Genomic DNA, 12,694 nt, shown 5'->3' with positions numbered 1-12,694 from the left:
ATGTCCATAGGGGGCGCTATGTGCGGGCGACGCTGGTATATAAAAGTGGATTTTCACAGAAACCAGGTTACTCAAAGCCTACCAGAAGGCATCACTTTGAAGCTGGAAGGAGCAGCTCTGAGCCGCAGTGGTAAGAAATTAAGACTCAGTGAACATGTCAAAGCAGATCTGTAATTTGCTTTGAAGTGTGCTATAGAGAGTGGATGACTGAAACAGGAGTGGGAAAGTGATTTCATTTTTTTTTTTAATTAAATGAAGCATTCAACAACATCAGCTCCTACAATTAAATGATTTCCAGGAGTGTATTCTCGTTTGATTTGGTCATTTTTATTGAGGCGTACAACTAACTCTGCAGCTCTGCAACTACTTTTATTCTACTAGCTGAACAGACAGTGTGTGTGTGTGTGTGTGTGTGTGTGTGTGTGTGTGTGTGTGTGTGTGTGACAGAGAGAAAGCCTGGCTGTTCCCGTTGATTTGTTTATTGTTTGTCTGGCTGTGGATGTGCCACACTAATTGCAGAGAAAAGCTGCGGTTGGATGGGCATGAGGGGCCATGGGCAGTGAGAGAATCCCATTTTCTGTGCATGTCCAGTTTAGACCAGTTTGCTTTTTCCAGAAATCAGCAGAAAGTCCACTATGGGTGCATGTATTATAAGGGCCTGTAATGTAATGCAAGGTCTTTGTCTCATGATGTCATAATCTTCCTACAATGACAAAAGTTAATCATTCACCACTTAATGTTAGTTGGTGTAGAGCTTAGCGTCTTCTCTGTATCTAACTAACACAGACACTTTAAATTAATCAGAAAAGTGCCACAAACAAACAGCACAGATTTCCATGCAGTGCAGCCAGCCTTCCTCTGCTGGGTTCAAAGTTAAGTGATTGATCTTGTAATCCTATAAAAAGAAGTGAGCCTTTCTATCTGTCTGTCACAGTGATAGGCTAACTGTAAGACCTCCCCCCCTCCTCTTGCTCTTTTCTCTTCACAGATAAGTGAGCTGTGATCCTTCATCCTGAGCGTCAGTCAGGGAGGTTCTTTCTGCACTTCCAGCTACATCTTCTTTCTCCCTCTCTCTTTCTTTGTCCCCTAAATCTCTCTCCTCTTGCTTTTTGCTTCTGTCTTTAACTTTTTTTTCCAATCAACCATGGCTCCAACCCTGGCCACAGCATTTGCCAGGCGCTGGTGGATGGCAGTGACTGCTATCATTGAGAATCTGCTCTTCTCCGCTGTGCTGCTGGGATGGGGATCGCTCCTCATCATGCTCAAGTCAGAGGGCTTCTACTCGTACCTTTGCAGCGAGGATGGTAAGTCGAAACTCTTGTGTTTTATAATTACCAAAATAGTTATGACGATGCCTTGGAAAGAAAGAAAGAAAGAAAGAAAGAAAGAAAGAAAGAAAAGACAATTGGTTTTTTGACTTAGTTTTTGGAAAGCACTTTTTCTTTTTGTACGCTGAAATATCCCAATAAAATAAGGATTAAGTGATAGACAGCAATGGTGATCTTAAGTTAGGAGCAGGTTTTATTCAACAGATTTAATACGACACTACTGTGTTCTGGCCTCTTCCATTCTTTAGGGAGAATGAGGGGTTTTTCTGTACAAGTGTCATAACCTGTTTTAAGGACTCGGGAAATTAAATCTGAGCAGGCAAATGAAATAAAGAGCAGTGTAACAGGTAGGACTGTTGGTCTAAAGTGAAAGTATAAAAGGTTTTATGGAGCAGTAGACTTGTTGAGAGTCAACTGATAGACCAATGATGGACTGATCGGCTGATTCTTTTACCTGAGTCTGTATTGTTTAAAGCTTGTTCTCTTTATCTCAAGAGTCCCACACTATGACAAAAGTTACACCAGGTACTTTGTGTCGTTAAGAACAAAGGTTAGATTGATGCACTCAGCCTAAGTGACCCCGGTGTGGTCTTTTAAAAGAGAATAAACAAGGGGAACGTAAAGGAGGACCCCAGGTGATACTGTGTGGCGTCCCATGGCCTGAAAGAGGTAAACACGTTAGTATCCACACTAAGTCCTGGAGCATTTATAACATGCAGGAGGATGTTTTACTCACCTCTGCACCAGTGGCTAATATTAACATTCAGCAATAAAAACTTATTTTTATTTCTATTTACCTGCAAAGGAACAACATTTTATAGGGTAGTGCAAATGTTTTAGCCGTGAAGCTGAGCACACTCACCAGTCAAGTAAAAGTTGAGCAATAACTTCCTGGAGAACTGCCACAGTCATCTTATCTTGTTCTGATGACATAAGAGAAGAAAAAAAAAGGAGAACAGCAGCAAGCACCAGCTCAGCTTTTTTCAAACATGTGACGTGATTGAGGAATCAGCAGGAAGCATTTATAGCTGGTAATAAGTGAGTTTAAAGTTCAGTGACAAAGGGCAGTGAGGGTGAGATAGCTAAAGTGATGAGCAGTAGAAATCAAACCAGGAAACAGTAAAAAAGAGAATGGCGAAATGGAAAGATAATGGTCCAGCATAGACCGGCACAAGAAGCACATATTTGGCATTTAAAATATATAGACTGCACTTTGTGCTTTGTGTTTCGTAATAAACATTTTATGAATTTTAATTATGAAATACCAGATCACTTCAAATGAAATAAAGCAAAAGATATCGATGCATTTATAAGCTGCCTTTTCTCGTTTTGTGTGCAGTGTTAGTGCAGGTTTCAGCGTTAGCTTGGTGCCAACATCTTAATGCCTTTTCTAGCCTTTGTAAGTCATTTTGCACCAGGATTCCCAGTCAAACATTTTGCTATACATGCTACAGGGACACAGTGTTGGGTATTAACTGCACGTTCAGCAATATAGTTTGCCATTCAGCTGCTCCCATCAGCATTGTGTCCCAGTGATTCAAAGGGTATGAGATGCTGATCTGTCTTCTTGGGCAAGACTTTGGCACTTGGTCATGAAGTGTGTCACAGTGTCACGTTGGGATGCCACACACACACGTTTTCCTCCCAGAGATAACTGGTGGCTGATAGCACTGGAAGAGCGTGATCTGGAAAGCTAATGCTAAGAAGGTCCAAAGCTGCAGCTCCCCTCACTTCATCACCTGGACGTCTTCTGGACTTTTGCACTTGTTCACATTATCTCCTTGCAGGTCCTGATAATGATGTGAAGTTTATTGCAAGTGCTAGCTTATCACGTTTTGTTCATATCATTCCAAAGTAGCAATAAAATCCAAATTGCATTCCATATTATAATCTTTAGGGGCACTTTTTTATTTTATGCTGAGGTTCACAATTAATCTAACTGGCTGTGCACATTTTATTGGTATGTATTGATGTATTAGAGATATAAGTAAACTATATTCTTCAGCCACAGAAGAGAACCTAAAAAAAATCCTGATTATCCACAACATTGCATCTTAGTTGGGTGGTGTTTGTTTTTTTGCAGCATTATAAAAAAAACCTTCTAAGTGAAAAGGGCACATTAAGTCAGCCTGAAACATCCAAACTTATTGAATATCTTCCACTTGCATAATTCCTATAAAACTTCTTATATTCTACCAACTTTTATCTGGGTCCTTAGGGAACAGCTCCAACTACAATCTGTCCCAGTCTCATTCAGCACAGGCGTCTGATGAGTACACTTATGACTATGAAAGTGAGGCTGGTGTGGTGGGTTTGGGAGACGGTGTCGAGATGAGGCCCCTGGTCCCTATGGATGGGCCCCTGAAGATGAACGGCTGGCTGATCTGTAAAGAACAGGATGAGATGCTGAACTTGGCTTTCACAGTGGGCTCCTTCCTCCTCTCAGCCATCACGCTGCCATTGGGGATTGTCATGGATAAATATGGGCCTCGCAAACTGAGACTGCTGGGAAGGTAAGCAAAGAAGGGAAGAAATTATCCAGACTTACTGTGATGTAACATATGGAGAAAAATACACATGTAGTCATAAATAGAGTTTTAAAAAAAACAGCTTTAGTTAGCTTGTTATCAGAAGTGTGACACAATCATATATTTTCAGCACCTGCTTTGGATTGTCCTGCCTACTCATTGCTTATGGAGCCTACAAACCAAATGGTGAGTTCATATGAACAAAAGTCTTTTTTGCACTGTAACATTTGGAGCACTGTATGGATTTTGACTTTTTATATATATATATATATATATATATATATATATATATATATATATATATATATATATATATATATATATATATATATATATAATTTTTTTTTTTTTTTTTTTGCAGAACTCTCCGTCCTTATCTTCATTGCTCTTACTTTCAATGGCTTCGGGGGCATGTGCATGACCTTCACCTCTCTCACAGTAAGTGTGCAAACTGATGTGTGCTTTATTATCCTTGTTCCATAGAGTCCTTGCACCTGCTGCAATATGTTTGTCCAGATGTATGTTTCTATCTACACAGCTCTTTGTCTCACTCGCTCTGTTGTAATAGCCTGTTGGCTCCCTGCCTGCTCGCCTTCTCCCTCCCTTCTTGTCTGACGATCCGCCCTGTCTCCTGTTTAATTTTCTTTTTTTTTAAACTTTGCCTTTTTTCTAATGTTGAACTACACGTTCCTAGGGATTACCCAGCCAAGTGTCAGATAGCAGGTAAGGGAGTTGATTAGAGGGATAATTATTGTGCTTCACAAAGGACATGAAGGAGGAATCAAGAATTTCTCCTACTTATCCTCTCGTCTTTCTCTGTTCTTGCAAAGACTTAATGAACTTGCTGCACAGACCCTAAACACAAAAATTCCCACTTTAAAAAAAACAAGCAGCATCACTCTTGGAAGTCTAAAACTTCAGTTAAGAGCCTAATTCCTGAAGTCATATCCTTCGATGCAGTTCATCAAATTTCACAGATTCTTTGGAGCAAAGAAAAAGCCTTTATACCTGAAACAGTTTAAATGTAATCAGCCCTACAGGCAAGGATACAAAAGCCGAGATAAACAGTCTAAAGATCATCATTTATTTGCATTCTTGTCCTGCAATTATCCACCCCGCTTCTTCTCTGGCCTTGACATCAGTTCAGCCTGCAGTGACTCACATGGGAGTCCAGTTCTCTACCATGGTGATGCTGTTCACTGGAGAGGGCCTCTGCTCCACTAAATCTCCCAGTGAAACATCCCGATTCTATACCAGCACTAGCTCTTGCTGTTACATCCTTTATTTGTCCTGTTGTATTTGTCGTATCTCTCATTACTTGCTGCCATGGCCATTCATATCAGTGTTATAGTAAAACCTTGATTTAAAAAATTGTTTGTTCCCTTTACTGTCAGTCTCCAGAGGTGGTGCATAAAAAGATGTGTTTCCCTCACACCAAGTTCCACTTCATCTCCTCAGCAGCTCAATTTACAAGAAAGCCTCAGTGTCGGGTTAATCATTAGACACAACCTGTTCCTTGACTGCTTGTCCGTGACTTCTCCGCAGACCTTAAAGCATTCATTCTCAGCTGAGGGATGTTGGGTAACACTCAGCTGCCCTCAGTGGCCACTACTGGCTCAGTGCCAATGTCAGCTCACCTTCCGCGTTCTAGGTTTCATCCAGCAGTTGCTTGTGCACAGCACCTTTAGTCATTTAAACTCAATGAGATGAGTTTTCAAGTTATTCCTGATTAAAGTGTTGGGAAATCCTGGTATCCTGGGTGCACATGCCTTCTCAATTTAGCACTCAAACACTACCGCATACCTCTTCCTTAGCTTTCCCCGCTCTTATGTAATTGAATGAGCTTGTTGTTGTTCAGTCTCCTGAAAACAGAACAGCTTGTGAATGCCTTTGTATTCGGATGTTTTGTTGTCACCCGCTGTCTCCCGTTTTGGCTTCCAAATCCATTTTTCTTCTTAAAGAAAAGTATTTTAAAGACATCTTTATGTCCTCAAATGTCACCTCGCCTCAGCCGACCCGTCCGATTGTTTCAGCTGTAAAGGACTCATCAGTAGTGTCATATGTTGGACAGCTGTGTGTGTTATGTGATGCTGTTTTATATTTACATACACCGAGGTGGGCTGGTTTCATGTCACTCTGTTGCATTTTTGTTTTCTCTGATGTTCGCGCCGTGGTGCCAAGTCTGCTTACTAATTGGGTCTTACTGTAAACTGTGACCCCATTGTCAGTAGGTACCAGCCTCATAGTGCCCCAATCTGCGCCCACACCCCCTACCTCCACCCCCTCCCAAACTAAACTAAGTGCAGCTGCACAACAGTTGACCTCCCCATTTTTTCCTTTAGATAACTGAATATATCTAATCTCAGTTGCTGTGCAATCTAAAGCAAAAATCTAGAGAACACAAACACTGTAAAGCTCATGGCCTCTTTCCCTGTTTCTTCATTCGTTTTTCTTTTAGCTACCAAACATGTTTGGGGACCTCCGTTCAACCTTCATCGCCCTGATGATCGGCTCCTACGCATCCTCTGCTGTCACTTTTCCCGGCGTCAAGGTAACAAACACTGAAGGCTACGTATTTTCTCCTGGCACCTTAATCTTGGCAATCAAGGCACTTGCCAAAATCTAGAACTGGTCCACAAATGGATTATCAGAAGTATTAGGAGAACTGGTTCTAATTCTCAGGATGGGTTAAACGCAAGGAGTGGGTTTTCCTGCCAATTAGTACAGGACTTTGATTTTGTCTAACCCAATTAACAAAGTGCACCATAAGAATCATGTGAGAACTTAGAATTCCCAGACAGGTTTAGTCCAAGAACTGTGAATATAACTGTCTTCTCTATGTCTTTTTTTGCACTGTACTTTGTATTTATTGGCCCTTGTTTTGGACACAGGTGATCTATGACTTTGGCGTACCATTCATCACCATTCTGGTGGTGTGGGCTGCCTGTGCAGGACTGGTCTTCACGAACTGCTTCTTCAACTGGCCACTGGAACCATTCCCAGGCCCAGAAGATATGGACTACACGTTAGTAACACACATGCAAATTGATTAAATTCTCTGTTACCCTTAACATAATCCCCTCTACTCCCATTCTTGTTATCCAGTCTTCTAATCTCTCTCTCATCCTTTGCTTCCTCAGTGTGAAGATCAAGTTCAGCTGGCTTGGCTTCGACCATAAAATCACAGGTCAGCAGTTCTACAAGCAAGTGACCACAGTGGGCCGTCGTCTGAGCGTGGGCACCAACACAAAGCAAAAGGAGCTGACTACCAAAGATGGAAACAATCTTTGTCTCTCTACCATGGACCTGGAAATGGAGTGCAAGCCACAAGAAGAATGTAAGACTGCAGTATTATCAAGCTGAACCCATGTATGCACTTTTTACTTAAATCCACTGAATTTACCCTTCTTCGTTTCTCCTCTGCAGCCCAGTCATTCCTTAAAACTATCATCACTCCAGTTTTCCTGCTCAGTCTAGTGACCATGTCTATGACTCAGCTTCGTCTTTTGTTCTACATGGGAGCCATGAACAGCGTCCTGGAGTCACTCACCGATGGAGACCTCAACACAGGTCAGTTTGTTGACTTTTCTTTGCTTGAAGTTTGCACGCATACATAAACATGAATGCTTTTGCTGTTTCTTTCTCAACAAATATGAATCATGACTTGAAAGCAGTTTGGCTTACTTGTTTTAATTGGATTTTCAGTGGAACGAATGGAAGTTGGTAAGATAAGAAGTCTTCTGTATCAGTAGATTACTAAATCATTCGACTGTTACATTTCAAGGTGAAAACGCTTACAATTTAGAAACGCATCACAGCAGTGATTAGTACTATTCAATGCTGTGAATAGTACTATTCACAGCATTGAATAGCACCTTTTTTAATAGCTAGTTATTTTATTTCATCAGTTGACCTTGGCTATTGTTTTGATCTTTCATTCTGCTTTAATCTGCACGGAATGACCATTTACTGTACTTATTAACTAACTTTGCCCGTTAGCAGCAAAGGGTGCACACCACATGAGCAGTTTCACGTGATGCAGTTTCCGTGTATCATTACCAGTGTTGGGAAGGTTACTTTTAAAATGTATTCCATTACAGATTACAGAATACATGCCCCAAAATGTATTCTGTAACGTATTCCGTTACGTTACTCAATGAGAGTAACGTATTCTGAATACTTTGGATTACTTAATATATTATCATGCTGTTTACAACTACGTGAATGTACTATTGCTGTGATTTATTACTGTTACTGAAGGTCCGCGGCTCCGAACCGTAGTAAAGGGACCTCTGGCTAATACGGTGGGTTCTGTGTCAGGCTCTTAGCCGAAAAATAGCTTTACTTTGTTGTCTGGGTCAACTTTGCTTGCGAGAGACAGAGAGAGGCGTTGAAAGGCTGCTCCAACGGAACTTATTGTTTTTGGAGGAAAACACGAACACGATGTACTGTGGAGTCTTAATAGCTTACTTACAACTGGGCTCGTCAGGCACTCTTCCAGCTCCCGTTTTTGCTCGATGACAGCTCGTACTTTTCCTTTTTCTCCCTCCCTCGCTCACAGACACATAAAGGGTAATGTCCAGTCCATTCAGTCCATTCTCCCTGCAGCACGGACTACACTGCCTATGATGCTACATTCTTTAGAGCTATACCTGTAGCATTCTGCCTATTAGCTTAGCACAACAACAACAAAAAGGCGCTCTCTCACCCAGGAAACACACAGAGAGAGAGCGTCACCTTGTAACCATGGCAACCATAACGCTGCCGCCTGGAACAACAGAACGTAGCTGTCAAACAAAACCCAAACAGTCCTGACCCGTGACAATATGAAACAGGGAAGTACCACCGTGTAATCCATTTATTTCAACAAAGTAACTGTATTCTAAATACCACCCTTTTAAACAGTAACTGTAACGGAATACAGTTACTCATATTTTGTATTTTAAATACGTAACGGCGGTACATGTATTCCGTTACTCCCCAACACTGATCATTACTCCCTTAGCCCATAGAAATAACCCACACAACCTTACCCCCTCCTAATAATAACATTTTATTGACTTTTTTTTTTTAATTGACATTTCCCCTGCATCAACCATTGTTCCACTCGATATAGCACTAATACTAGGTGCTAAATATTAACTATACTGTCCTATTAACCAAGTCAGTATAGGTATATTCTTTCAAACACTGTCACTGTATTTTAAACTTTCTCCTTATCCTTTTATATTGTATGCTCACCCTGATCTCTTTTTCAGTGAGTTTGTACTCTTCCATCTTTGGGGTGCTGCAGCTACTTTGCCTGATGACCACCCCTGTGATTGGTCAGATTATGGACTGGAAGCTGAAGGACTGTGATGACGGACAGGAAGACAAGGAACCCTTAAACAAGTATGTCAAATATTAGTAATCCTTTGCAATGCAGGACAAACCCACTTTGTTAAATTCTCAACATTTCTAGACACAGAATGTGATTAATATAGCCAAAAAAAAAAGGTTATTGTGACATCAGTGACTGAAAAATGACCTCTCCTTCTTTCTGTTTCAAACCTGAAGAGGAGAAACAAAGACCAAGCGCAGAGACAGAAAGATTCAGAAGGTGACCAATGCACTGCGAGCATTCTTGCTCACAAACTTGCTTTTGGTTGGATTTGGGATTACGTGCTTAGTGCCTAATCTCCCCCTGCAGGTGAGTAGTCCGGCTTGAGTTTACCATCATTTTTCACACTTAACACTAGATGTAAATTGCAATCTCCGTTGACTGCAGTTTATACTACACTGCACAGTACAGTTAGACTTTTAGGTGTTTATGTTTACTTTCTTGCAAAACAAAGTGAAAACAAAACACTTTTACTGTTTTGCTTAGCTTAGCAGAAATTCTAGAAATAGATGGAAAAGTTATCCTGGCTTTATTTAAGAATGATAAAATCAAATTAGCAGCTATTTCATAGCTGCTAATTTGATTTTTAATAGCTGAGACCAGCTAGCCAAGATTAGCCATACTTAGTTGTTAGCTAAGTGTTAATAACTAAGACTAGCTAACAGCTAAGATTAACCAGTCTTAGCTGTTAGCTAAGTAAGAATAAATAGATAAGATGATCTTCTGAAATGATAATGAATAATAATTTCTTATACTTTTATCTTCCCCTAGATTGTGTCATTTGTCTTACACACGGTTGTGAGAGGATTCATCCACTCTGCTGTTGGTGGCCTTTATGCTGCTGTGTAAGTCTCACACATGCATACACACACACACACACATATATTATCTTAGTGTTCTATATGTGGATGCAGCTTCACACTAAGACGCTAAAGATACCTCCCGTGTCTCGTGTGTCCTCAGGTATCCCTCGTCACTGTTTGGAAGTCTAACAGGGATGCAGTCTCTGGTCAGTGCTGTGTTTGCTCTGCTGCAGCAGCCACTGTTTTTGGCTATGATGGGACCACTGGGTGGAGATCCACTCTGGGTATGGATATGCATACACATGAACACAATCAGAGATTAGGCCCTCGGGCGTGGCTAATTCTTGTACTGTGCTCCAGGTCAATGTTGGACTCCTTGTACTAAGCATGCTGGGCTTCTTGCTGCCTCTCTACCTGATCTGGTACCGACGGACTCTCTACAAAGAGCAGCAGCTGAAGGATGACAATGCTAAGATCTACATCAAAATCAACGGCTCTGAAATCCCAGAGGCCTTTGTCTAGAGAAAAGCAAACATAGGAAAACAAAAGAAGGGATGAAGAAGATTTTGAGAAACATGGGCAATCACGTGAACACAAGAAGCTGGTTGTAAAAGGAAAACTGAAATGTTAAATATCACAATGAAACATAATGTTTTTGTACTTCTCTATACATTACACAAACCAACGGACTTATATGCCCATTTTCCAAATGCTACAAAGATAAATAAACCTAAGGGTATAAACACAGAGGGCGAAAAGAAGAACAAGAGAGAGAAAAGACTATGAAAGGAAAGAGGCAACAGCCTCTGTATTCCCCCAAATCCTCCTCTGACATCTTTTTGTATCCCCTCCCCAATGAGCCGCACGCTAGTGCAGCTCACTCCTAAGACTGCTTTCAGTATTTCTCCCACGACCATAAAAAAGATGATTCTTCCTCTGTGAAGCCCACATGTCATTCAGAAAATCAGAATCTGTTTTTCTTTTCTTTTGTTTTTGTCATACTTTGACTTAAAATCAGCAAAGTACCACCTTTCTGTTCACCTGCTGGATTTTTGCTGTACAGTAGATTTTGATTCAGTGCTGTTAAGGAGAAACAGAAAGGGGAGAAGAGCCTTTTTGCTGATGTTTCTCAAGCGAGTAGTAAAGACAGTCAGGACAGTAATTACAGAGGTGGATTCCTTTTTTCTTAAAGCTAACATCTGATTACAGTACAACTGTAGCTTAGCGCATCGTGTAGTATTGATGAATGTCAGTATTTTGAAGGTTGTAATCCATTAGGACATGAGCCACTCTGTGGTGTGTTTGTAGACTATTTATTTTACTCTTTGACTTTAGTTTTTCTATTTATAATTTAAATTTAGGGTGCATTTCGATGTCGAATCTAACTGAAGGTTCATCACACATATAAGTGAAAACAGCTTTTCACATTACCATTTACACATCGATGTCAATACAAATAAAAAAACGAGTAAATTACTTACAGTTCAGATGCCTTACCTTAAAGTCAGTATTTGGTCCAGTCTGTCCGCCTACTCTTGAGAGAAATACAGCACTTTTACCCTTCTTTCACACAAAAAAAAGCTCAGTTTGACAGTTCCCCTTCATCTCTTCAGCAATAGTTCTGCTTTGCCTTAAATTTTTCTGCCTTCTTATTTCTATTTATTTTATTTTACACTCAAATTTCTTGGCATATTTAAGTTGCTCTCTGCTGACAACTACTTCTGTGTCTAATTGTATACTGTGCTGTTGGCATAGAGCTCCTCCTGTCATGATGTAGGGATGTTTTGTTGTGCAAGTTTGTTTAATATGAAAAACTCTGCCGAGGTTAATAAAGACTCTTGCTTTTTTCACTTTTTATCAGACTGCACTCAGTGTCTGCATATAATTCTCATCAAGTTGCAAAAGTGTTCTTTTCTACCTTGAAATCTGTTCCATCCACATTAAGGATGAGAAATTAAATGACCACTGTGGTCAATTTTGAGATTTTTTTTCTGAGGCAATTTGTTTGGTTGGTTGGTTTGTGGAACTTTAAATGCAAGATGAAAGTCATCTGATGAAGTACTTTCATCAGCACCTTTCATTAAACGTACAGCCTTGCAATCAATTGCTATTCCAGAAAATATTTATTGAGACTGGTTGGAGATTGGTTTTTGATTGTTCTGCAACCAGCCAGCAGGGGTCAGCATTAGGAGCATATTCCTGCACTGGAGCCAGCACCAGAAGAAGAAGGCTGGGTAGATTTCAGCTCATAGTCCTTATAAACCCTTAATTACAGTTATGTTGTATTAAATTTGGATATACAGCCCAAGATTTAAAAGTAAATAGACTATCTTAAATATTTAAACCAAATCAAAACATAGATACAGTTCCACAAAGCAGCTGACATAATTTAATGTTTTAAATAAGCCTTTGTGCAGAAAAGTGCTCAAACATTTCCAAACACTGAATAATTTTCACATCTTACTGAGAGGAGTTCTGAGCAGTTTTCTCACCAGATGTTCCCAGCATACTCTCACTAAATGTTTCCCTTAACCAGGCCTGGCAGCACGCTGCTCTGCCACCTGATACTACACTCTAGCAGATGGTTGTCACTTGACACCTCAGCTCCTCTCGTCACCTGCACGTCACTCACATCTGGGAACTCGGTGTAAAAAA

General features: G+C 40.5%; 1 protein-coding gene across 1 annotated transcript; it reads left to right on the top strand.

Annotated features, from left to right (window-relative positions):
- Positions 1–80: 80 nt before the first annotated feature.
- slc43a2b (solute carrier family 43 member 2b) lies at positions 81–11,894 on the top strand. Its single transcript, XM_006800049.3, has 14 exons — positions 81–130; positions 989–1,304; positions 3,547–3,841; positions 3,987–4,042; positions 4,218–4,294; positions 6,315–6,407; positions 6,748–6,881; positions 6,997–7,193; positions 7,283–7,426; positions 9,115–9,247; positions 9,413–9,545; positions 10,008–10,081; positions 10,200–10,323; positions 10,400–11,894. Exons 2-14 carry the CDS (start codon positions 1,145–1,147, stop codon positions 10,559–10,561), a joined length of 1,782 nt encoding a protein of 593 aa, XP_006800112.1. The 5' UTR covers positions 81–130; positions 989–1,144; the 3' UTR covers positions 10,562–11,894.
- Positions 11,895–12,694: the final 800 nt, after the last annotated feature.

Source organism: Neolamprologus brichardi, chromosome 10 (assembly GCF_056152115.1).
Source record: "Neolamprologus brichardi isolate AB-2024 chromosome 10, ASM5615211v1, whole genome shotgun sequence".
In the NCBI taxonomy this organism is placed as follows: Eukaryota; Metazoa; Chordata; class Actinopteri; order Cichliformes; family Cichlidae; genus Neolamprologus; species Neolamprologus brichardi.
This window is presented reverse-complemented; position numbering and strand designations above follow the sequence as displayed.